Genomic DNA, 27,088 nt, shown 5'->3' with positions numbered 1-27,088 from the left:
ATTACTATAGCCTGCCAGAGGTAGATGCTGGGGCCGCACCTGAGCAAACAGACTCAGGGATGTCTCAATGCACTGACAACCTATGAGCCGACGCTGAAATACTGCGGTCAGGTACTGCATTCCTGGTGGAAATACATCCCCTCTACATGAAAGTAGGAAGAAGGGAGAAGACAATGCATGGCGGCTACAGCCTGACATTTAAAGGGACAGGACCGAACATTTGGAACTCATTTTAATGCAGTTTTTGATGCAGAATTTGGTGCAGAATTCACCCACTCTTTTGAAAAGGTGGAATCTGCACCCAAAAACACTGCCATAATCTCCGCAGCAGATTTCTTCTGCAGCGTGTGGATGACATTTTAAAAATCTCATCAACTTTGCTGCTACGGTAAATGCTGCAGAGTTTCTATACGGAGAGTCAGAATGGAAAATCCACAGCAAATCCACTTTGTGTGGAGATATGTGTGTATGTATGTATGTATATATATGTATGTATATATATGTGTATATATATATATATATATATATATATATATATATATACACACATACATACATACATACATACACACACATACATACATATGTATACATACATACATACATATATATATATATATATATATATATATATATATATATATATATATATACACACACACACACACACACACACACACACACACACACACACACCTATAAGGCTGGAGTTGCAGGGGCGTAAGCGCATTTCAGCCGCATAATTCAGCTGAGTGTTCGCGCGACTGAACCATGCTTTTTCAAAATGTATTTCACCCACTCCCATGTATATTTTTGTGCGCAAATGCACCGTGTGTTTGCACACACACAAAAAAAAATTCACAAAAAATTCCATTGATGCACAGCAAATCCGCAGATTTTCTGCGTATGTCGTGCGCATTTACGCAAGCCCATTGATTTCAACGGGCTCTTGCAGTGCGCATAAGATAGGTCATGCCACGTATTTTTTCACGCAATCGCACACTGTGTGAAAAAATGTGCTCATGTGAATGAAACCATTGAAATAAATGGGTTGTATTCAGCATGCATTAACCCCTTGAGTGGTGGGTTTCCTACCACCCTGTCAGACCCACCAGGGCAGGTTTTTTAAATGGTCTAATCATTGAATTTCAACTAATTTTGCAGTTGCGTTCCAAGAGCCATAACTTTTTCATTTTTCATTGACACGGCCATATGGGGGCTTGTTTTTTGCAGGACAAGTTGTACTTTTTGATGGCATCATTTTTGGGTATATATAATGTATTGCATAACTTTTGTAAAAACATTTGTAGGGAGATTGGGGGAAAAAAAGAAATTCTGCCATTTGTTTTTTGGATTTCATTTTTACGGCGTTCAGCGTGCAGAATAAATAATGTGATAACATTATTCTCTGAGTCACACGATTCTGGCGATACCAAGTTTATACAGTTTTTATGTTTTGCTATTTTTGCACATTTTAAGCATTTTTTTTTTTAAAGGTTTGCTTTTGCGTCACCACATTCCAAGAGCCGTATTAATGTTATTTTTCCATTGCCAGAGCTCTAGATGGCCTTGTTTTTTGTGGGATAAACTCCAGTCTTCATTTATCTAGTTTTTTGGAAAATTTCCGGGTGTGCCACTCAAGGGGTTAAATGTTTGTGTGTTTTTAAAGTGTTTCTGAACCATGACAAAAAAAAGGGGGGGGAAAAAAACCACATACGCTTTTTTAAATCTTTTTTTTTTTGCGCTGCCATTCAAAAGTGCACCTAAAATGTCAAGTGTGAGTGAAGTCTTAGATTATTTTTACATGGCGGAATCTGCAATATTTATGCAGCTAATCTCCCCCTCTTTACTTTCAAAGGGAGTCCACTGTTGTCTATATTGCGCAAATTTTTCCAGTGTGGGAATTTGGATTTAAATTTCACTTCTTAACACTTATTCTGCATCGTTTCTGCACGTAGATTTGTCTGCTCAAAAAAGGCTAAATACGCACGTGGATCTACAACCCTATACCTGTGTAGCCACGGCAGAACCCTGGGGCTCAGCTGTGGATATCTGCCATAGTTTGTAAAGGTGGAATACGCGTAACCATAACCCTCGCGTGGTACCATGGGGTCTTATTTAACCCCAGCTCTATTCCCTGCAGCCCTGCACTGTGAAACAAACTGCTTTTTCGATCACTTTTATTACATTTTTTTGGAGGTAAAATGAACAAAGTAGACATTTTGCCTCCATTTTTATAACGTTTTTTGCCGAGGAGGATAAATAGTGTGTTTAATTTACTGTACAGATCGATAGATACAATGATATTAAATATGTGGCTTTTTAAATTTGTTTATTTTTATACAAACAGGAAAAAGTACGTAATTGTGGAGGGCAGATGATGTAACAATGGGAGTGCACTCCCTCTGTGAACCCTTTACATTGCGCGATGTACATTGATAATAACTAGAGATGAGCGAGCGTACTCGGATAAGCGGTACTCGCTCGAGTAATTGGCTTTATCCGAGTACCGCTGTGCGCGGGGCTAAAGATTCGGGTGCCGGCACGGAGCGGGGAGCTGCAGGGGAGAGCGGGGAGGAACGGAGGGGAGATCTTTCTCTCCTTCTCTCCCGCCCGCTCTCCCCTGCTCCCCGCTGCGACTCACCTGTCAGCCGCAGCGGCACCCGAATCTTTAGACCCGAGCACAGCGATACTCGGATAAAGCCAATTACTCGAGCGAGTACCGCTTATCCGAGTACGCTCGCTCATCTCTAATAATAACATGTAGGGGGTTCGGTGTTCTCATTCATTCCCGCTGCTACAGCGCCAGGACAGCTATCAGTCCTGCTGCGGGTTGGCGCGGGCTCACTTCTGAGTTAAATCTTCATCCTGTAGTGTTAAGGGGTTAATATTTGCTTGTACTATTGATTTATGCAAAATTCAGGACCATTTAAGGTGTGATGATCACAATTGTAATACAGGTCAATAATACGGTGCTGACTGCAATCCATGGGATCATACTGCACTGCTGTATGCCTCCCATTCCATACAGACACACAGATGTTGTTTGCACAGGTTCATACAATGAATGAAAACAATGACATTCTTCATAGTGTGCTGCATTACATACAGGGAATAAATCTACCAGGGATGAAGGGAATCGGCTGAGATCCCAGCCATGACTTCTGAGCTGTCTGCTCAAACTATCTGCACGGTCTCGGAGGAGTCTACAGACCCTCATGTCTTCACTTCAAGAAAAGGCAATTTTCACACCCAAAAACAACTGATTTTGCAATGAAGGGAGAAGTGTCTTACACTAACTATATCCCAATTTAAAGATATAGGAGAGATATATAGTAGCTGACTGGAACCTAATTGTACGGTAACGTCACAATAATTACCTATAGGCAAACACCAGCAACCGAAGGTCCTATACAAGAACACTAGAAGGACCTTTCATATGGGCAGTTCTTGACGCGGACCAGTTGGTCGACCTGGTGGACAGCTATACTGCAAATGAAGAATTGCTGGATCAGACTCACTGTCAGCCCTCAGTTGCCCAAAAGACCAGGAGTGCTTGGTAAGACTGTCCCGGGGTTTAAGGATGCCGGGAAACACATTTGCTGGTGAAAGTGATGATGAAACTGAAGGCTCAGCGAAGCCTAAAGAACATATTTTTGTGGTAGTAAGGGGCCTGTAAGATGCTTCTGGTGTCAAGAATTGGCCAATATTGTTATAAACTGTCCAATCACGACTGAACAAATGCAATGTGATATTACCTTTTTGAAAAACTAAATATCTATGTTCACACAAGTGGTGTACATGGCTACTAGTTCAGAGAGAGAATGGATGATAGAAATGTAATTGCATCATCGGTAGTGTGCTAACGCGGGTCAAAGCCAGCCTTGTCAGTTCATCTGTCAGTACAGCCGATACTATTACAGCAACTTGTGGGTACAGAAACACCCCTATCTATCAAACTACCGTTGTTTGTATTACCACTCCCTATGGGTCTGTCAGAAGATTGCATTAGTTCCCACAAATATGCTTGGTAAGTTGCTGGAATCTATTGTTTGTGAGCTGGTAGGGAGAAGCCCAATCAGCCTCGTGTGGCGCAGAGTGGTAAGGCTAAGGGTTGCAGGTTCAGGTAGCCGTCTCAAGGTTGACTCAGCCTTCCATCTTTCCGAGGTCGGTAAAATGAATGCCTTGCAAAAACAATCTTGCAAAACCAAGAAAACATCACAATGTGATGTCACCCTAGGAGTCAGTCACAACTCGGTGCTTGCACCAGGGGACTTTACCTTTAGGGAGAAGCCCACCAGTTGTTAGAGAGGGATCATTCGCTTTAGTAGGTACCGGGCAGGCAAGGCTTTGATTTATTATATAGCCTTGTTCAGCGAAGCACACCTCATCCGCCAGTCTTAATAGCCATGCCCAAATCATGCAGAGCTCTCACGGAGGATCCGTTATAGAATACATGAGAGTAGCTTTAATACGTACTGCAGAAAAGCAGCAATTCTGCTTTTATATTAATAGAAAGTAAGAAGACTTGAAATGTTTGGTCTTACCTCTTTTAATGGTGATCAACATTCAGCCTCGTCTGTTCGCTGTCCGCTTTATTCCTGTTGCAAAAAAAAATATTGAGATCATTCAATGTTAGTAATAATGACTCTTATAACAGAAAACACAGTCCGACGGGCGTCACATACGGAACTAGCTAAGGGCTCCTGCACACTGGTGAGAGGGATATCACGTGATTGACGGCCCGATATCGCCCTCGCAATGCTCCTGAAAAGCCCTGGATGCGAGGCATTTTCACTGAGAAACAATTCTGCATCCCAGCAGGGCTGAAGGAATCCCGTCGCAGCTGTCACAGCCACAGCAGGGGATCGTGATGTTCTCCCATTGGTTTCAATGGGGCGGCGCTGCCGCTGCCAGCCTCCTTGCAAACAATGGTCGATATCGCCAAAAGAAAGAACATGTTACGATTTGTTTTCTGCATCACATCGCAATGAGGTTCTATGCAGGAAAACATAGCAAATGTGAATGAACCCATTCCAAAGAATGGGGTTCATATTTGTGTGAGATTTGTGCATCTCACAACACACAAATCTTACACAATTCTATCGCCAGTGTGAAGGAGCCCGAACACCTATAGAAAGGCTCATTATTTTCTCCTTGGCTGTTCTGTCTGAGGAGCAGCCGAACGCAGAACAACAGTTCCATTTAAGTTCCCATTGATTTCAGTGGGAACAGAAGTTCTTTAGCTCAGCTCAGTTTGCCTCCATTCTGTTTGATTTCCGTTTTTTAATGGAAAGCACACTTCAGTTTTTTTCCCTACATTATAGTCAATAGGTGACAGAATTGAATGTAAGGTTTCCGTTTGGTTCAGTTCTTGATGTCTAAGGCTGGGTTCACACTGGGCGGAATTGGCACAGAATTTCCATGCAGACTGTCTGCACGGAAATTCCACTTGCAATCGTAAGCCCGAGACTAAGCAGCAAAGTGGACGAGATTTGCAAAAATTTCATCCATATGCTGCGGACATGCCGCGCTGACATCAAAGCCGTTTTCAAAACCTATGGTATTTCAGCTGCGGAAATCTCATCGACTTTCCGCAGGATTTTCACCCCGTGTAAACCCAGCCTAAGGGCGCCCACCCACTGGCGATTTTTTTCCCTGCGAAATTCGCAGCATTTTTTTCTCTGCAGGGGTCTATGGGACTTGTAATGTTAAAATCGCGATTGCGCAAAATCGCAATTTACCGCGAAATCGCGATTTTGCGCGAACGCGATTTTAACATTACAAGTCCCATAGACCCCTGCAGAGAAAAAAATGCTGCGAATTTCGCAGGGAAAAAAAATCGCCAGTGGGTGGGCGCCCTAACAGTTCTGTTCTTTAATAAGCATGCACATCCAAAACAAATCCATTAAAAGTGGATATAAGGAGAAGCAAATGGGAACTGAATGAAACCGTCTATTTGTATTTTTTAATAACAAATCCACGTATTGAACTGAATCGGTTAGAAAAAGAACTATGGTTTCCGTTTGCTTTGGTTTTGCTACCCACTCCTCAGAACGCACTGATTACAATGGGAGCTTTAACGCATCGCATGGCCCTCGCATACCGAGCTATGTGCTTGAGGGGGTGATTTCCTATTGAAAGCAATAGGAGATTTTCCGATCCTCTATGGCACGTGGCACTCATGCGAGAGGAATTTTACAGAAGCAAGGTGTTTTTGCTTGAAAAGGAATGAAGGAATTCCCTTCCGCTGTTGTCACAGCAGCGGCAGGAGATCGCGATGTTCTCCCTATGTTCTCAATGGGGCCAGCGCTGCTGCAGGGGTCACCATTGAGAACAAGGTGGAACCCCTGGATGTGACTGCCTCACATCCCTGCGGCGCTGTCACACCTGAGGCAGGGGATCGTGATTTTCTCCCATTGCTTTCAATTGGGTGAAATCGCAAAAAGAATGGGCATGCTGTGATTTTTCTTTTTCACGCAGAATCTCAGGAGTGAAAACATCAAAAATGAGAATGAAACCATTGAAATTCATAATCATGTGTTTTCACTCACTCTCGCAGCATGAGAAAATCGCCAGATATTATCGCCAGTGTGAAGGTGACTTGAATGAGACTTGATATTGTCAAGATATAAATATCCTGAGAACAGGGTCGCCTGGCCTCCGCAGCGAGCTGTCCGTGGTCATGTCCATTGAAATACAGGATGAGCCACAGAACAGAAGGCCGCACCAATCTTCCTTTGTTGCCCATAGCAACCAATCCCAGCGCAGCTTTTATTTTATCTAAGGTGACCAGATGTCCCGATTTAGGCGGGACAGTCCCCCTTTGGGTGCACAGACTTCCCGTCAACGGCAGCAGAGCTAAGGGGAGCATTGGCGCTGTGAAGACCAGGAGGAGGGTGAGCATATAGAACTAAAGGGGAGTGCTAGTACTATGTGGGGGGGTCACTACCCTTGCTGGGGCTGCTGTGTGTGTGTGTGTGTGTGGGGGGGGGGGGGGGGGGTAACTATGATTGCTGGGGCAACTGTGTGGGGCACTATCATTGCCTGGTCTACTGGGTGGGGTCACTATTACTGCTGGGGCTACTGTGGGGGTGTCACTATTACTGCTGAGGCCAGTGGGGGGGGGGTCACTATTACTGTTGAGGTCACTGTGGGGGGGTCACTATTACTGCTGAGGTCACTGTGGGGGGGGGGGGAGTCACTATTACTACTGAGGCCACTGGGGGGGGGGGGGTCACTATTACTACTGAGGCCACTGTGGGGGGTCACTATTACTACTGAGGCCACTGTGGGGGGGTCACTATTACTACTGAGGCCACTGTGGGGGGTCACTATTACTACTGAGGCCACTGTGGGGGGGTCACTATTACTACTGAGGCCACTGTAGGGGGGGGTCACTATTACTATTGAGGCCACTGTAGGGGGGGGTCACTATTACTACTGAGGCCACTGTAGGGGGGGTCACTATTACTACTGAGGCCACTGTAGGGGGGGGGTCACTATTACTACTGAGGCCACTGTAGGGGGGGGGTCACTATTACTACTGAGGCCACTGTAGGGAGGGGGTCACTATTACTACTGAGGCCACTGTGGGGAGGGGGTCACTATTACTACTGAGGCCACTGTAGGGAGGGGGTCACTATTACTACTGAGGCCACTGTAGGGGGGGGGTCACTATTACTACTGAGGCCACTGTAGGGAGGGGGTCACTATTACTACTGAGGCCACTGTAGGGGGGGGTCACTATTACTACTGAGGCCACTGTAGGGGGGGGGTCACTATTACTACTGAGGCCACTGTAGGGGGGGAGGGTCACTATTACTACTGAGGCCACTGTAGGGGGGGGGGTCACTATTACTACTGAGGCCACTGTGGGGGTCACTATTACTACTGAGGCCACTGGGGGGGGGGTCACTTACTACTTAGGCCCCTGTGGGGGGGTCACTAATACTACTGAGGCCACAGTGCGGGGGGGGGGGGGTCACTATTACTACTGGGGCCACTGTGAGGGTCACTATTACTACTGGGGCTACTGTGGGGAGGGGTCACTTTAACTACGGGGGCCACTGTGGGGGGGGGTCACTTAAACTACTGGGACCACTGTGGGGGGGGGTCACTTTTACTACAGGGCCCACTGTGGGGGGGGTCACTATTACTACAGGGCCCACTGTGGGGGGGGGGGTCACTTTTACTACTGGGACCACTGTGGGGGGGGGGTCACTTTTACTACTGGGGCTACTGTGGGGGGGGGGGTGTCACTTTTACCACTGGGGCCACTATTACTATTGAAGCTACAGTGTGTGTGTGGGGGGGGGGTCACTATTACTATTGAGGCCACTGTGGGGGTCACTATTACTACTGAGGCTACAATGGGGGGTCTCATTATTACTACTGTTGGGGTCACTATCACTACTGAAGCTATTCTGGGGGGGGGGGGGAGGGAGTAGTCACTATTACTACTGAGGCCACTGTGGGGGTCACTATTACTACTGGGGCTACAGTGGGGAGTCACTATTACTACTGAGGCCACTGTGGGGGTCAACTATTACTACTGAGGCCGCTCTGAACGTAGCTGCGCACCTTACATGTGGTGGAAATGCTGCGGAATGTCCGCAGCTGAAATTTTCGCAGCAAAATTCATATCTTATAAAAACAGTCAACTCTCGGTGATGCCGGGCCCCATTGTCAAGACAAAACTGGACCTTTTAAACTTTTTCCTAATAGCAATGAGACAGATTATCCCCAGAAAGTGGAAATCCTCTAAGGCCCCCATGAAGATGATGTGCTTGGAGGCTTTGGACAATCTTAAATACATGGAGGAGCTGTGTACTGGTAGCAACAACACATTTTCCAAGTTTTATAGTTTACGGGCAACGTGGGTACAGTTTTGCTCTTCATCTAGGTTGGAGGCCTGGCACCAGAGGTTTTTCACACCACAATAGAAGGTCTCAGACTTGAAACACCAATTAGAAAAGATTTGAAACAGTAATTTGGTGGTGGATTTACACTGGGTAAAACTCCCTCCCCTCCTTGTCTCCCGTAGGGCTTATTCACACGAGCGCATTTCACGGCCGGACGATATGTGCTACAATTTATTTCCTCGGTGTAAAAGCACCCAGCCGGCCAATATAGTGCCAGGCAGAAAAAGCTAGCCCTGGAACTAACTTTGTGGCCGGACCACGGCCGCTGCCATAGACTCCTATGGGAGCCAACGACAGCGGCTGGAGAAGGGAGGTGGGAGAAAGCTTTGCAGCGTGACTGCTAAATTCCCTGCCCCTTCTCTCTTCCCCTCCGGCTGTTTGTTGCGGACAAGGGACGGGGAGAGGGTGGGAGTTTATGTCAATGCTTCATTATTCCAGTGTTATAAGGCGTATTAAATTAAATACTTTTTGAACCATAAAAAAAAAACTGTCAATATCTGTACCATTGGAGCGGATTTTGACTGGAAATCAGCTGCGTACCCGCAGCTGATGTCATACTATGCGGAGCTCCCCCTCACCTCCTCCGAAGGCTTCCTGCAGTCAGCGCCCCCCAGCTCCCAGCAGCCTGCTTAGGTGAGGTCAGTAAAGGCCGCTGGGAAGCGGATGTCGGGAAGCGCGGCCAGCAGTAAGCCTGTGGAGGAGGGGAGGGGAGCGCCGCATAGTATGACATCAGCTGCGGGTACCAATGGTATGGATTTTGACCGTTTTTTTTGGATGCAGAAATGCTGTGGAATTTGCTACCTGTCTTTTTTTAACCCCGTCTCTGACCACACCCCTTTGTCCCGCTTTAACCCTGGTAACATCTGGTCACCTTATTTTACCTCAGTAGTATAAGGCCTCATGTCCACGGGCTTAAAATCCGCAGTGTTTTTCCCGCACGCGGATCCACGCCCGATAGGGATGCATTGGACACCTGCAGGTAGTTAAATACCTGCGGATGTCATTTTTCCCGTCAGGTGCGGATCCGCGTGCGGGAAACAAAAATGGACATGCTCCATTTTCGTGCGTGTCTCCCACGGGGACAGCTCCCGTAGGCTTCTATTGAAGCCTATGGAAGCCGTCCGGAGACCCATACCAGAATTAAACTCACCTGCTCCGGACGATGCGGTTCTTCCCTTCTTCGCGGCCAGATCTTCTTTCTTCGGCCCAGCGTCGGCGTGCCGAGCACATCCGCCGGGCCGAAGAAAGAAGATCCGGCCGCGAAGGAAGGAAGATCCGCATCGTCCGGAACAGGTGAGTTTATTCTGATTTTTAGGCCTCATGTCCGTGGGAAAGGAGGGACCCGCTACGGATTCTACATGAAGAAGCCGCGGCGGGCCTGATTAAAAGCCGCAGCGTTTTTCCCGCACACGGATCCGCGCCCCATAGGAATGCATTGACCACCCGCGGGTAGATAAATACCTGTGGATGGTATTTAAAAGTGAATTAAAAAATTTCTGGAGCATGAAAAAAATTGACATACTCCATTTTAGTGCGGATCACGCGTGCGGGAGCTCATAGAGCACATAGCTCAATTCATCTCCCGCATGAAAAATAAAAGACAATTACAGTGCATCCGCACTGCATCCGCAGCCCAAATCCGCGTTACAAATCCGCAGCGGATCAGATTTTTCTTGTGGACATGAGGCCTAAGAAATTAAAGAAAAATTCGGGCCAGTTTTTGTCGCTGGGTGCTGAGGAACACTCATGCTAAATGTCACTCAAAACGAGCCAGAACTGTGGATTGTATACGACTCAAAGAAGCAGATTTTACGTTTTATATATAAGATACTGAAAGGCCGCGCTGCGATTGGCTGCTATGGGCAACGAAGGCAGATTTCGTGTTAGACAGCTTACACAGCAGTGTAATGTCGACTACTTTTCCCTGTGTAGTCACATAAGGAAATAAATAGTAGAACCCGATTCTTCTGGTACTGCAGACCAGTTGGCGGTACTTTAGCGTCTTCCGAAGAAACGTCTGAAAGTGCTCGCTCTGTGAAGTCATCAGACCCCCGTGATGTAATCGTGAGGAAGAGGGGGGGGCGGCGATGGGTTGTCATGGCAACATGATGCCAGATACAGGTGTCCCAGCTTGCCATTGCACATAATCGCTATTACAACAGGTCCCGCAATGCTTTATCAAAGCTGCTATGGTACAAATCTACTATGTAAAAAAAAACAAAAACAAAAACAAAAAACCCCACACTTTTTGTGCTTTTTCCTCTATTAGTATAAAAAAATTAAAATCCCACATGTTTGGTATCAGCGTATCCTAACGACTCATCGCATGTTGTAGTCCCCCACGGGAGCTTAAAAAAGTGAAAATAAGAGCAATAAAGTTTTAGTAATTGTTAAAAAAAAAAAAAAAAAAAGTTAAAAAAAAGTTGAAAAAAAAACCTCTTTTGCCATATTTGTAAGTAAAAAAAAATCAACATAATAAACCAAAAATACGTGTTTGGTATCGCTGCATCTGTAAAAGTCTGATCTATCAAAGTAATGTATTATTTACCGCAAACAATGAACGTGGTCTGAAAAAAGAAAATAAAGAACGACAGAAATGCACTTTTTTGGTCACTATCTCTGAGAAAAAAATCTAATAAAAAGCGATCAAAAAGTCAATTGTATGCAACAATGGTACCAATGGAAACTACAGGATGTACCACACAAAATGAACCCTCACACAACTATGTCGACAGAAAAATAAAAAAGTTCTTGTGCGCAGAAAATGGACACAAAAAATAATTTAATTTAAAAAAATAATACAAGTAGAGATGAGCGAACGTACTCGGTAAGGGCGATTTCGCAATCGAGCACCGCGATTTTCGAGTACTTCACTACTCGGGTGAAAAGTACTCGGGTGCGCTGTGGGTGAGCGTTGCAGCGGGGAGTGGGGGGGGAGAGGGAGAGAGGGCTCCCCACTGTTCCCCGCTGCTACCCCCCACTCCCCTCTGCAACCCCCCGCCCCACAGCGCACCCGAGTACTTTTCACCCGAGTAGTGAAGTACTCGAAAACCGCGGTGCTCGATTGCGAAATCGCCCTTACCGAGTACGTTCGCTCATCTCTAAATACAAGTACTACAGAGAGAAAAAAAAAAAAGCTCTAAAAGCTTGGTATCGTAGTAATTGTACTGACCCGTAGAATAAAGTTATCACGTCATTTTTGTTGCAGTTTGTGCGCCGTAGAAACCAAACGCACTGAAGGATGGCGGAATGTCGTTTTTTTATTCCATTTCTCTCCACTTTGAATTTTTTAATAGTTTTTCAGTACATTATATGGTACATTAAATAGCAGCATTGAAAAATACAACTCGTCCTGCAAAAAACAAGCACTCATACAGCGACGTCGATGGATAAATAAAGCAGTTATGATTTTTTAAAAGGGAGGAGGAAAAAACGAAAATGGAAGGAAGCAAAAAAGCTCCATCACTAAGGGTGCGTTCAGACGAGCGTATGCGTTAATTCGCGTGTAAACGCGCGCAGAAAAGCGTGAACAAAGGTCCGTGCTTTACATATGCGTGTTAGCAAATGTGATGTTGGCTGCATGGAGCGCATGTAGATGCGCTTCATACCTTGAGCTGTATCAGCATCCCAGCCAATATACACAGCGCCAGTATTTTAAGTATTGATAGTTGTGAGACACACGATTTTTGGCGCCCCAGCGAACTTTGGATTACTAAGTTTCTTCCTTTATATAACAGGCTGCACATAGTTTATTGGTGTTTACAACCAAACACATCCGGAACACAACATGGAGTGCTTTATGCAAAGGGAAAGACACAAAAGCATTTAGCTTTAGCATAAAAAAAAAAAAAAATTTACATTGCTGTCTATTGGGTCGTTCACACGAGCGGACTCGCGTGCAGCGTGTCCCATAGGAGCCAATGTTAAGAGCAGCGCAGTACGGACCAAACTGGTACGCATGTCCTTTATTCGTTGCTGCGCGCGTTCGCACGCACTAAAAACACGCCCATGTGAACACTTCATAGGAACTCCATAGTTTGAAATAGGCGCGCAGTTTTGTGCGCGGGTATTTGCGTGCGAAAACACGCTCGTCTGAACGAGGCCTAAGGGGTTAAAAAAAATATATAAAAACTGAGGCAAAATGCTTATTTTTTTCATTTTGCCTTCTAAAAAAAAGCACAAAAGCCGTATGTACCCCAAAACTACAGCTCGTTAGCAGAAAACAAGCCCTCACAGAGCTCCGTCTATTGAAAAATAAAAACGTCAGAGGACTTGGAATGCAGGAATTAAGAAAATAACAGAACTTCCAAAGGGGGGGGGGGGGGGGTTACATTGTGAAAGTTGGAAAAACATTTTTAAAAAATTTTTGGTATAATCGTACCGACCTGCAGAAAAAACGTATCGTGTCATTTATGCTGCATGATTAACGCTGTACACGATGTAGTCTGTGTACCCAAAAATGGCCCCAATATAAACTACAGGTCGCCACGCAAAAAACAAGCCCTTATACGAGTCAATGAAAAAATTAAAAAGTTATAGCTTTTGAAACGTAGAGATGAAAATCCCCAAAATTGTTGCGTCCTCATGACCAAAATAGGGGGTTAATGCAGGTTACTATGGGGAGCACATAAAACGGGAAGCGCAGAGCAGATAAAAACGCACGTTTCTCGCGCGTGTGAAAAGTCACAGGGAAAATGGTCATTTTTAACAGAAAAACCGTCTCACGTCGGCGAGAAAGCACACATTGGCGCACACAATATTGCGCCTGGCTGCGTGTAGGCAGCCTGCATAGCAGAATGCACACTGCTTCCTCTGTGTCCGCTAGTGCTGCCATCCCACATGCTGGGGAAGATCCGCTGCAGAATCCACAGCAAATGGGCACGGCGGGGGGCGATCCTGATTTGGGTGCAGCTGATGTCGGCACATAACGGGCTCCTCTCACCTCCGAATACCAGGAGCCGGGGACTGCTGCTCAGTGCTGCCACTACCCTGGTGACAGGCGGCACACTTCTGCATCACCTGACCAGCAGCGGTGGCCGGCTGACTGCGCTGTACCCTTGGTGCAGAACATCGGCAGCATTTGCGCTCCGTGTGAACGACCCCAAGTGGGTGAGCAGTCGTATGTGTAAAAGTAGGAGAAAGGAGATGCTTTTAGACTTTTACCAGCATAAATAGCTGATGTTTAGTGAAAGCAGTGTGACTGCCCCCTCACAGCCCAGGATGCCTTCTGCTGGGAGGTACACAATGTAGTCAGCAGGCATCATGTTGGAACAGTGGGAGCTCCGCTCTCACTACTGCAGCCCTACAACTGTAGTAAAACTACAAATCCCATCATGCCCTGCGAAGGAGCGGTAGTAGAGCCCCAGGCTGCGGACACTGCTCTACAGCAGGACAGATACTGCCACATACATCAGTCCCTCTTCACCCAGATCTGTTCCCTCTGCTGCTCCCACAGCACAGAATCACACTGAGTACTCACTGCTGCATCCTGGAGGATGGAGGACCTGTGAGGACGTCATCAGCACATGCGGGGTCACGTGTGTGGGAGGAGCCAGACCCTGGACTGTGGTTGGGTAGGTGGCGAGTCCGCAGGTGTACTAGGGGGGAGTGCAGCAGAGCTGTGTGTGTAGTGTGCCTGCAGCATAGATGTCTGTGATATGCATGCAGCAGAGCTGTGTGTAGTGTGCCTGCAGCAGGAATTTCTGTTATATGCATGGATGTCTGTGATCTGCATGCAGCAGAGCCGTACGTGTAGTGTGACTGCAGCAGGGATATGTGTGATCTGTATATAGCAAAGCTGTGTGTGTAGTGTGACTAGAGCGAGGATGTGCATACAGCAGGGCTGTATGTGTAGTGTGACTGCAGCAGGGATATGTGTGATCTGCATGCAGCAGAGCTGTATGTGTAGTGTGCCTGCAGCAGGGATCTGCATTCAGCAGAGCTGTGTGTAGTGTGACTAGAGCAGGGATGTGCATGCAGCTGAGATGTGTGTGTAGTATGGCTGCAGCAGGGATTAGTGTGATCTGCATGCAGCAGAGCTGTGTGTGTAGTGTGACTAGAGCAGGGATCTGCATGCAGCAGAGCTGTATGTGTAGGGTGCCTGCAGCAGGGACCTGCTTGCAGCAGAGCTGTGTGTGTAGTGTGAGTAGAGCAGGCATGTGCATACAGCAGAGCTGTGTGTTTAGTGTGCCTGCAGTAGGGATATGTTTGAGCAGAACAGTGTGTGTAGTGTGACTAGAGAAGGGATGTGCATACAGCAGAGCTGTGTGTTTAGTGTGACTAGAGCAGGGATATGTTTGATCTGTATGTAGCAAAGCTGGGTGTGTAGTGTGACTAGAGCAGGGATCTGCTTGCAGCAGAGCTGTATGTGTAGTGTGCCTGCAGCAGGGATCTGCATGCAGCAGGGATATGTGTGATCTGTATGCAGCAGAGCTGTGTGTAGTGTGACTAGAGCAGGGATCTGCATGCAGCAGAGCTGTATGTGTAGGGTGCCTGCAGCAGGGACCTGCTTGCAGCAGAGCTGTGTGTGTAGTGTGAGTAGAGCAGGCATGTGCATACAGCAGAGCTGTGTGTTTAGTGTGCCTGCAGTAGGGATATGTTTGAGCAGAACAGTGTGTGTAGTGTGACTAGAGAAGGGATGTGCATACAGCAGAGCTGTGTGTTTAGTGTGACTAGAGCAGGGATATGTTTGATCTGTATGTAGCAAAGCTGGATGTGTAGTGTGACTAGAGCAGGGATCTGCTTGCAGCAGAGCTGTATGTGTAGTGTGCCTGCAGCAGGGATCTGCATGCAGCAGGGATATGTGTGATCTGTATGCAGCAGAGCTGTGTGTAGTGTGACTAGAGCAGGGATCTGCATGCAGCAGAGCTGTGTATGTAGTGTGCCTGCAGCAGGGATATGTGTGATCTGTATGTAGCAGAGCTGTGTGTGTATTGTGACTGCAGCAGGGATATGTGTGATCTGTATGCAGCAGAGCTGTGTATGTAGTGTGGCTGCAGCAGGGATATGTGTGATCTGCATGTAACAGAGCTGGGTGTGTAGTGTGACTAGAGCAGGGATGTGCATACGGCAGAGCTGTGTTTGTAGTGTGACTAGAGCAGGGATGTGCATACGGCAGAGCTGTGTTTGTAGTGTGACTAGAGCAGGGATCTGCTTGCAGCAGAGCTGTATGTGTAGTGTGCCTGCAGCAGGGATCTGCATGCAGCAGGGATATGTGTGATCTGTATGCAGCAGAGCTGTGTGTAGTGTGACTAGAGCAGGGATCTGCATGCAGCAGAGCTGTGTATGTAGTGTGCCTGCAGCAGGGATATGTGTGATCTGTATGTAGCAGAGCTGTGTGTGTATTGTGACTGCAGCAGGGATATGTGTGATCTGTATGCAGCAGAGCTGTGTATGTAGTGTGGCTGCAGCAGGGATATGTGTGATCTGCATGTAACAGAGCTGGGTGTGTAGTGTGACTAGAGCAGGGATGTGCATACGGCAGAGCTGTGTTTGTAGTGTGACTAGAGCAGGGATGTGCATACGGCAGAGCTGTGTTTGTAGTGTGACTAGAGCAGGGATGTGCATACGGCAGAGCTGTGTTTGTAGTGTGACTAGTGCAGGGATGTGCATACAGCAGAGCTGTGTGTGTATTGTGACTGCAGCAGGGATATGTGTGATCTGTATGCAGCAGAGCTCTGTGTGTAGTCTGACTGCAGCAGGGATATGTGTGATCTGTATGCAGCAGAGCTGTGTGTGTAGTGTGACTAGAGCAGGGATCTGCATGCAGTAGAGCTGTGTATGTAGTGTGCCTGCAGCAGGGATATGTTTGAACTGCATGCAGCACAGCTGTGTGTAGTGTGACTTCAGCAGGGCTTTGTGTGATCTGTATGCAGCAGAGCTATGTGTGTAGTGTGCCTGCAGCAGGGATATGTGTGATCTGTATGCAGCAGAGCTGTGTGTGTAGTGTGAGTAGAGCAGGCATGTGCATACAGCAGAGCTGTGTGTTTAGTGTGACTAGAGCAGGGATATGTTTGATCTGTATGTAGCAAAGCTGGGTGTGTAGTGTGACTAGAGCAGGGATCTGCTTGCAGCAGAGCTGTATGTGTAGTGTGCCTGCAGCAGGGATCTGCATGCAGCAGGGATATGTGTGATCTGTATGCAGCAGAGCTGTGTGTAGTGTGACTAGAGCAGGGATCTGCATGCAGCAGAGCTGTATGTGTAGGGTGCCTGCAGCAGGGACCTGCTTGCAGCAGAGCTGTGTGTGTAGTGTGAGTAGAGCAGGCATGTGCATACAGCAGAGCTGTGTGTTTAGTGTGCCTGCAGTAGGGATATGTTTGAGCAGAACAGTGTGTGTAGTGTGACTAGAGAAGGGATCTGCTTGCAGCAGAGCTGTATGTGTAGTGTGCCTGCAGCAGGGATCTGCATGCAGCAGGGATATGTGTGATCTGTATGCAGCAGAGCTGTGTGTAGTGTGACTAGAGCAGGGATCTGCATGCAGCAAAGCTGTGTATGTAGTGTGCCTGCAGCAGGGATATGTGTGATCTGCATGCAGCAGAGCTGTGTATGTAGTGTGCCTGCAGCAGGGATATGTGTGATCTGTATGTAGTAGAGCTGTGTGTGTATTGTGACTGCAGCAGGGATATGTGTGATCTGTATGCAGCAGAGCTGTGTATGTAGTGTGAGTAGAGCAGGCATGTGCATACAGCAGAGCTGTGTGTTTAGTGTGCCTGCAGCAGGGATCTGCATGCAGCAGAACAGTGTGTGTAGTGTGACTAGAGAATGGATGTGCATACGGCAGAGCTGTGTGTTTAGTGTGACTAGAGCAGGGATATGTTTGATCTGTATGTAGCAAAGCTGGGTGTGTAGTGTGCCTGCAGCAGGGATCTGCATGCAGCAGGGATATGTGTGATCTGTATGCAGCAGAGCTGTGTGCAGTGTGACTAGAGCAAGGATCTGCATGCAGCAGAGCTGTGTATGTAGTGTGCCTGCAGCAGGGATATGTGTGATCTGTATGCAGCAATGCTGTGTATGTAGTGTGGCTGCAGCAAGGATATGTGTGATCTGTATGTAGCAGAGCTGGGTGTGTAGTGTGACTAGAGCAGGGATGTGCATACGGCAGAGCTGTGTATGTAGTGTGCCTGCAGCAGGGATATGTGTGATCTGCATGCAGCAGAGCTGTGTGTAGTGTGACTTCAGCAGGGCTTTGTGTGATCTGTATGCAGCAGAGCTATGTGTGTAGTGTGCCTGCAGCAGGGATCTGCATGCAGCATAGCTGTGTGTGTAGTGTGCCTGCAGCATAGCTGTGTGTGTAGTGTGACTAGAGAAGGGATGTGCATACAGCAGAACTGTGTGTGTAGTTTGACTAGAGCAGGGATACGTGTGATCTGTATGCAGCAGAGCTGTGTATGTAGTGTGACTAGAACAGGGATCTTCATGCAGCAGAGCTGTATGTGGAGTGTGCCCGCAGCAGGAATCTGCATGCAGCAGAGCTGTGTGTGTAGTGTGCCAGCAGCAGGGATATGTGTGATCTGTATGCAGCAGAGTCGTGTGTGTAGTGTGACTGCAGGAGGGATATGTGTGATCTGTATGTAGCAGAGCTGTGTGTGTAGTGTGACTGCAGCAGGGCTTTGTGTGATCTGTATGAAGTAGAGCTGTGTGTGTAGTGTGACTAGAGCAGGGATGTGCATGCAGCAGAGCTGTGTGTGTAATGTGACTAGAGCAGGAATGTGCATGCAGCAAAGCTGTGTGTGTAGTGTGAGTAGAGCAGGCATGTGCATACAGCAGAGCTGTGTGTGTAGTGTGACTAGAGAAGGGATGTGCATACAGCAGAACTGTGTGTGTAGTGTGCCTGCAGCAGGGATCTGTATGCAGCAGAGCTGTGTGTGTAGTGTGACTGCAGCAAGGATATGTGTGATCTGTATGCAGCAGAGGTGTGTGTGTGTAGTGTGACTGCAGGAGGGATATGTGTGATCTGTATGCAGCAGAGGTGTGTGTGTAGTGTGCCTAGAGCAGGGATCAGCATGTAGCAGAACTGTGTGTAGTGTGACTGCAGCATGGATATGTGTGATCTGTATGCAGCAAAGCTGTGTTTGTAGTGTGGCTAGAGCAGGGATCTGCATGCACAGAGCTGTATATGTAGTGTGCCTGCAGCAGGGATATGTGTGTTCTGTATGCAGCAGGGCTGTGTTTGTGTAGTGTGCCTAGAGCAGGGATGTGCATGCAGCAGAGCTATGTGTGCAGTGTGCCTGCAGCAGAGATCTGCATGCAGCAGAGCTGTGTGTGTAGTGTGACTGCAGCAAGGATATGTGTGATCTGTATGCAGCAGAGGTGTGTGTGTGTAGTGTGACTGCAGGAGGGATATGTGTGATCTGTATGCAGCAGAGGTGTGTGTGTAGTGTGCCTAGAGCAGGGATCAGCATGTAGCAGAACTGTGTGTAGTGTGACTGCAGCATGGATATGTGTGATCTGTATGCAGCAAAGCTGTGTTTGTAGTGTGGCTAGAGCAGGGATCTGCATGCACAGAGCTGTATATGTAGTGTGCCTGCAGCAGGGATATGTGTGTTCTGTATGCAGCAGGGCTGTGTTTGTGTAGTGTGCCTAGAGCAGGGATGTGCATGCAGCAGAGCTATGTGTGCAGTGTGCCTGCAGCAGAGATCTGCATGCAGCAGAGCTGTGTGTGTAGTGTGACTGCAGCAGGGATGTACGTGCTTCATGTCACATTTCAGCCATCTGTGAAGGGTAGATGTTTTCAAACAATAAAGAAGGTATTAGAGCATGTTGTCTGATGTAAACATTGGGGGCCGCTTACTAAGCATTAGGACACCGGGCTTTGTATGATTTCCTGAGCTGCATGTGTTGCATGTATTGAGCCCCCTCCCCCGCATGTCTAATTACACGGACGCACTTTTCTGTGTGTTTAAAAAAGTGTTCTGCTACAAAACTTTATTAAGAAAATCAGTTTACAGTGAGGCAGTACGCTTTTTTTATGTTAACCCAGACACAAACATTGGCACCAGCGCTCAGCCTGCGCTCCGGCCTTCCGTCTCGCTGTTCTGTTTTCAGAGCAGACGGAATTTAACCGGCCATTTTTTTCTCCATTGCTTTCACTGGATTTTTTTAAACAATGGAAAACCTTCCCTTTGCTTTCATCCCTTTAGGTTGCCTCTTTCTTTATACTAGAATAAATGGCGCAGTCTGCGAGATTATTCTGTTTAAAAAACGAAAACCTGACGGGACAGAAGCGAACTGGAGGCGTTCCATTTTTTTTTAAAAATTGAAATGAATGGGGAAAAAATGGAGCCGTTTAATTGTTTTAATTCCAAAAATGGAACAAAGGCAGCGGAAACCCTGAGAGGGCGAATGCTGGTGCGAACGAGCCCTAAACCACGCGCGCAGGAGCTGCTTGTAATGTATCATCATTGTTTATGGGGTTTTAAACATAAGGGTGCTTCACATGAGTGAGAAAATCCCTCGATTTTTGCGTGAAGTCAGTAAAAAAGGCAGATTATGAAATCAATGATTCACACTGGTCTCCTTCCTATCTGCCATGTTTTCATTGATGCAATGTTGAAGAAGTACAAAAAAAATCACGGGATGCTCTAGCTTTGTGCACATTACACACAGCTCAGCTTTGTGCACATTACACACACAGCTCTGCTCCGTGCACATTACACACACAGCTCTACTAACTCCTGGACAGGCTGGTACTCCTGCCCGCATCACTCTGACTGCAGCGCAGTATTGTAAAGCAGTTGTTGGTATCTGGGTGTATTTGGGGATGTCGGGAGGAGAAGCAGCTGAAACTACGGCTGTTGTACTGAGCCTGGCTCCTCCCACCATGGTTATGACATCATCAGGGGGCTTTGGTATAAAACATGTACACTACTCCCAATTGCCTACCAGAATGAGGCTTGACACGCAACGCAGCCAATGACGTTATAGCTTCAAGATCCACCTTTTAAAGGGCCTGCTGGCAGAGCATGCACCAATCGGGTGTGAGCGCGGGGAGCGCCGCCTGCAGCAGTGTGGCTGCCTGCCGGTAGCTCTTCTGTATGAGAGTCCAGAGGAAGTTCCCAGCAGCAGCAGCAGCACATCTCCTGTAGGTACAGAAGAGCGCCCCCTGCAGCACCACCAGCAGTAGCTCTAGTCTGTAATAAATGCCTGCACCAGAAATCACTTAGCTGCCGGCCAGCGGGCGGAGGAGCTGGTGTGTACATGTACACTGCAGCAGTGGTTAGTTACCGCTGTAGAGCCACCCTCCAGTCCTGGAGAAACAAAGATGGCCGCAGCAGCTTCTGGGACCACCTGGTGCCCACAGTGTGTTAGTGTGCATCATTAGTCTGAGGGCAGCTCACACCAGCATAATGTACACGCGTGATGTACGCACACATAATACATGGTGAATGCAGTCAGTGAAAATGCATTGATCCATTCACATTTGGGTATAAGGGCTGACGCCCAGGGACTGATTTCTGCTGCGTTTTATGCGGCGGAAATCCACGGCGTCTCGAAGCTGTTAGATTCTATTAAACCTAATAGCTCTATGTTCATGCTGTGGAATTCTAACGCAGGAAAGAAAACGCAGCATGCTCTTATTTGCTGCGGAATACATTGTAGTCAATGGAAGACGTCCGTCACGCTATACTTCTGTTGTCAGCATAGCGGAAGTATTGTGTGAATATGCATCCCCGCCAGCCGTGTCATGCGCTTTACTGCATATATATGCGCCGGGCCGCCAGGTGGGACATGTACAGCAGATCCGGAGTGGTGAGTATGGGGGGGCGCAGTAGCGGACTCAGCTGCCATATTCTGCTGGTGGAGTCCGTCAGAGCTGTGCGCATGACGCCTAATACATGCGGAAATAACGCAGCATGTTCTATTTTACTGGGTTGTACACACAATAAATCCTATTGGTCTCTACTGACGCGTAATAAACATTGGATATGAGCCGCTTCTGTGTACAATGTGACTACACAACAGAGCGGGAGAACCCAAGAAGACTGCGCATGACGGCGTGCGTGAGATATACTGTCAGGCGGTACGCCGCGATCCCCCGACTTACACAGCGGTAAACACTGCATTATACACGCAATGTTTTACAACACGCTTGTGTGAGCCTGACCTAAGGGTAGTTTCACACAAGTTATTGCGATATCGGAACGAGAGTGTGAAGGCGCCCTTATGTGTGAGCCCGGCGTTTGTAAATACCGCGTATGCTGCGATCTATGTCTCGTGCGTATCTACACGCACATGTGTATGAATCAATGAAAGCCCACTGACTCCGTTCACCAAACTATTTTTTGAACAAATTGTTCCGTGTAAAAGGGCCTTATGACCCTACGTGCTGCTATGATTAACCAGTGCTGTCCAGAGCAGCTTGTGGAGGCATAGACTTGATAGACAGTGTGCGCCAGGTAGTCAAAGAAGCCGTGCCGCCATCTTTGTTTATCCAGAACCAGAGGGTCACTTTGAACATGACAAACACAGATGTAGAGAAGTTTAACACAACTGCGTGTAGCGTTCTGTGACAAGAGCATCTTAAAAGGGTTTTCCAGTGAAATACTATTGATGAGCCATCCTGGGGATAGGTTATCAATAGTTGATCGGCTGAGGTTAGTCACTCAGGCCCCCAACCCATCAGCTGAGCAGGCGCATGCTGTGAGCACCGCAAATACACAGAGGTCGGTGCTGAGGCTTCCGCGTCGACCTCTGTGTATTTGCGGCGCTGACAGCATGCGCTCGCTCAGCTGATCGGTCCAGGGTGCAGAAGCCTCAGCACCGACCTATGTGTAGTGGCCGGTGCTTGTAACTGCAGGCATGGCTCTCCTTGAAAACAATGGGCGATATCGCAAAAAGAAAGGAGATGCTGCTATTTTTTTTCCACCCAGCATCGTAGGAGTGAAAACATCACAAATGAGAATAAAAACCATTGGCTGGATAATCATACGTAGACACTCTCGCATCGAATGTTTTTCTCGCCAGTGTGAGGGTGCGGGCAGACGAGCGTAGGCGTATTTACTTTCGCACGAGCGCAACGTATAATCGCCCGAGCGATCGTTTTTCACCGATCACGACCAGAGCTAGAAAGCGTATTTTCGTTTGTTCCTACTTTGCAAATGGTCTTTTCGGCGATCAAATATGCGTTGGCGCGTATTTCGGTCGCATATGTTCCGTTTTTTTTCGAATTGCCGTTTTTACGCGCCGTAAAATCGCCCATGTGAACGAATACATTCGAAACCATTGCCTCAGATGGTCACGTATATACGTTTGGTCGCAAAAACGCGCCGTTTATGCGCTCGTCTGCCCGCACCCTCAAGGTGCCCTCGAAAAGGCCGTTTATAATTAGAAGAACGAGCTGCTGTCTTCCAGGCACAGCACCACACCTGGTAATGGGTTGGGTTTGGGATTGCAGGTGAATTAAACACAGCTGATCTGCAGTACCGCACACAACCTGTGGGGCTGTTTTTTTTTTATAATTTAAAAAGAAATTGACCATGTTTTTCCTCTATGGTGAGATCTGACATGAGATCTCTATGGTGCTATGAAATACTAGAAGATTAGGCACTTCTAACAAAAAACCCTGGAATAAATTCTCAAAGTAAGTAACATAGTATGTAAGGCCGAATGAAGACATTGTCCATCTAGTCCAGCCTGTCTATCCTACTTTGTTGATCCAGAGGAAGGCAAAAAACCCCAAGGCCAGAAGCCAATTAGCCCTTTTGGGGGAAAAATTCCTTCCCGACTCCCTAATGGCAATCAGACTGTTCCCTGGATCAACCCCTAATAGTTCCTACGTTCCTATATACCCGGATTGACACTTAACCTAATATTGATATCCTGTAATATCCTTCTTCTCTAGAAAGACATCAAGTCCCCTTTTAAACTCCTCTAAGTGATGGAAAGAATTTCACTGTTTCAGCATAGAATTTCCAGGGCTGATTATAACCTGTGACTATTCACTAATGCCCTGTGTTCTCTCTCGCAGGAATATCTGGTCAGCTTTACTGCACCCTTCTTGCGTCTGATTCTAGCCGCCATGTCTGTCTCCCCACGAGTTGGCTTTTGGACAGAAGCTTCTCAGCAGGTGTTGGCTGGAGGGTCAGCAGGTAAGTCATCCTGAGAGTTTGCGTTAATGGGGGCAACGTTGTATATGGATCGGCATACTGAGTCTCTGCAGATTCCTACTACCAAGTCAAAGGCAACTAACCTGCTGCCATCTAGTTCCTCTGTATTAGGGCTCACTCACCTGGGTATATGTGTCCCTGCATTACGAGCTACCAAGTTATATACTGTGTATTCTAGACCTTTATTGCTTATAATGGGCATATTACGTGCCAAAATAGTACAGGCTACATTTGTCATGCGCCTGAAAAAAAGTGCGTGTCTGAATGGCCCAATGTAAATTAATGGGCTTTTAAGACTGTATGACGCAGCTCCCACACGCCTGTGTGAGTCCTCATGGTGATATTCATCCTAGGTAATACTCCATCTGATATAGCATTAAATCTAAAAGAGCCCCATATAATATGGCTCTTGCTGGATAAGGAGCTAACATATACATAAAATGAGAATATCTACTGTAATAGGCACTGATATTAAATTAGCTGTCTAATCTAACTAGCTGATGGGTTATGCCCCTAGCAACTATAGTAGCAAACTACACTGCCTAAATTGTCTAGACTAAGTGCTACCAGCAGTACCCTGAACCCTCCATATACCAAGTCAACTTCGTATGGTAGAGTCCATATACTCCTCTCCATACGCCAGGTCTCTTTTTATGACTCAGAGGGTGTATAGAGCAGTGGTATGGTCATGTGCATGAACCCTTATTTTTCTTCATAAACATACGAATCTCAAGGGGAATCAGGATATAACTGCTAAAGGGATTTTTTGAGCATTTTTTTTTAATATAGTCTTGGGCCTTGTGCCTAAAACTATATCAAGTCAATATACCCATTGTGGCATTGGACCATTTTCGGTATTCAAGCCCCACGGCACCTTACAAGGGACGTCACTGGGACAAAAGACCAGGTGATGTCCCATAAACATGTCATACTGTAGGGCCTCTGATTGGCTTGCAGTGGTCATGTGGGTAAACACTTCATGTGCCAGCTGTAGAGCATGTAAACCAGGCATTTTCACTTTGAATCCATATGAGGCCTCCGCACTCTACAGGAGGTGGAATGTTTTTGGAGACCACTTCCTGTGCAGTGTGGTGGTGGTGCCTTTCAGCTCAGCTACCCCTTCTTTTAGACGCCTGGGATCTTTGATGCCATGAATCAGTAGCCCCACAACTGGGCCTAAACACTTTTCCGTAATACTGGTGCAAAAAAGCACACGTAATACGCATGTGTGAAGGTGGCCTTAGGGTACATGGACGACTAAAAAAAAGTAGCGCGCGAGACTCTCAAGTACCACTTGCATCCTGTCCGTGTGCGGTCTGATGTGCAGGAGACCACACATTGAGATGTGCTATTCTCATCTGAAAATGGAACAAGAATAGGACATGCTGCCATTTATTTTACTCGGACTATTCTTCTGTGTAAGGCCGCCTGCAGACGGGCGGGTCGGATCCGGTGGCGAGAATTCTCGCCGCGGGACCCGACCCGCGGGACCCGACCCGAGCACCTGCGTACTCACCTGCGCCCGTCGGCCCCCGCTCTTTCATGTGCCGGCAGCCGGCGCATGCGCAGACCGGAGCTGGCGGCCGGGTGAGTGACGTTTCTGTGCGAGGCTCTGCGAGCCCCGCACAAAAATAGGACATGCTGCGGTTTGTTTGCCGCGTGAGATTTTGCGCGGCCAAACTGCGGCTGTCTGCATAGGAGTGCGTATTGCACTCCTATGCAGGCTTTCAGTGGCGGAAATCCCGCCGCGGGATTTCCGCCCATGTGCAGGCGGCCTAAAAAAAACAAAAAAGGCCACTTTGCATACACCCATTTATATAACTGGATGCTACAGCTGTCCAATTTTTGAACAGTGTTTTGTTTTTTTCCCCCCCCCCCTGAAAATTGGACGGCTGTGTTCATCTACCCAGAGCGTATGTACCTTACATTGCAATACTGAAAAATGCAAATATGCCCCGTCTCTCCAGGGACCATATAGCAGTTGTAATGTCTGTTTCTATTGTATAGTTACCCTATAGCCAGTTTTTGTGGTGGCTTTTTCTTCCCTGCTTTCCATGAGCCAAAACTTTTTTTTTTAATCTTTTCCGTTGACCTAGTCTTATTAAGGCTTGTTTTTTACATTGAAGTGGTTTAAAAGCCCAAATCAGTTATTTCCAGTACCGGTGGGTGTCGGCTGTATAACGCAGCCAGCATCCGCTGTGGGCGGAGTGAGTTCAGCTCTTGAGCATGCTCATCCTACATAAATATGACAGATGGCACTTATTGGTAATGCCTCCTAAAAGCAAAGGGATTTGTATGGCTTTGATGATCTAACAATCATTGGGTCACATACAGTAAAGCTAATCCCACTATGTAAATGGAGCTGAATGAGCCAATCAACTTGCAAAGTCATTGATGGGCGCTTATTTCTGGCCTAGAACCTGCACATGTAGATCGGCGACTTGTATAAAGGGCGGGTTGTTCATGCTCTTTTACTACTCTAAGTCCCCCCCCAGCTCTGCTGGCTTTCATCACCTTTCTACTTTTCCCTTGTTATTTTGCCTCGATCTTTTTTTTTTTTTTTTTCTGTTGGGTTCAACTTAATATATTAAAGGAAATCTGCTGCACATAATCCCGTTATTCTATAGAAATGGTGTTTCTTTCTATAAAACGGCATGGTCATTTCTAACAAGCTGCACATTTACACAACACCGGGGAGGAATGTGCTGAGCCAATGCCTTCCTCGCTAGGTGAAGTGGGACGTTTTCTGGCTCCGGCTAATGAGCCGGACTTTGGAATCTGAGGCTCAGTTGTCATTTAATATGTTTTCTGCTAAATATCCTGCTGTAAATACCTTTTAGTGGAGGAATACGTATTGATCATTGCCAAGACGTTCTGATAGGATGAAATGTAGAACGGGGAAAGGCTCATTCATATGTAAACTTTTATGGACCATTTGGGAGATTTGGCCTCTCTTCACTGAAACTTCATTATACATTTAGTTCTGAAGAAGGATTTTACTTGAGGTTTAAAAATGATATTTAAGCTGCTACTTGGTGGGTGTTACTTACCTGTACCAAC

General features: G+C 47.1%; 2 protein-coding genes across 6 annotated transcripts in view; one reads left to right on the top strand and one right to left on the bottom strand.

Annotated features, from left to right (window-relative positions):
• Positions 1–14,455, bottom strand: part of MIPOL1 (mirror-image polydactyly 1) — a 314,859-nt gene extending 300,404 nt beyond the window's left edge. For both annotated transcript variants that reach the window (XM_066608446.1, XM_066608447.1), the window contains exons 1-2: positions 14,404–14,455; positions 4,548–4,601 (exon numbers count right to left, since the gene is read on the bottom strand). In XM_066608446.1, the coding sequence (XP_066464543.1) occupies positions 4,548–4,569 (22 nt within the window). In that variant the 5' untranslated portion in view covers positions 4,570–4,601; positions 14,404–14,455. The remainder of the gene's footprint in view (positions 1–4,547; positions 4,602–14,403) is intronic.
• Positions 14,413–27,088, top strand: part of SLC25A21 (solute carrier family 25 member 21) — a 300,214-nt gene continuing 287,538 nt past the window's right edge. The window contains exons 1-2 of one of the 4 annotated variants that reach the window (XM_066608449.1): positions 14,413–14,497; positions 23,890–24,010. In XM_066608449.1, coding sequence (XP_066464546.1) covers positions 14,450–14,497; positions 23,890–24,010 — 169 coding nt within the window. In that variant the 5' untranslated portion in view covers positions 14,413–14,449. The other 3 variants (XM_066608450.1, XM_066608451.1, XM_066608452.1) reach the window with 3 other exon arrangements.

Source organism: Eleutherodactylus coqui, chromosome 6, assembly GCF_035609145.1.
Source record: "Eleutherodactylus coqui strain aEleCoq1 chromosome 6, aEleCoq1.hap1, whole genome shotgun sequence".
Lineage (NCBI taxonomy): Eukaryota > Metazoa > Chordata > Amphibia > Anura > Eleutherodactylidae > Eleutherodactylus > Eleutherodactylus coqui.
The sequence above is the reverse complement of the archived record's forward strand: the minus strand, read 5'-3'. Positions and strand labels throughout refer to the sequence as shown.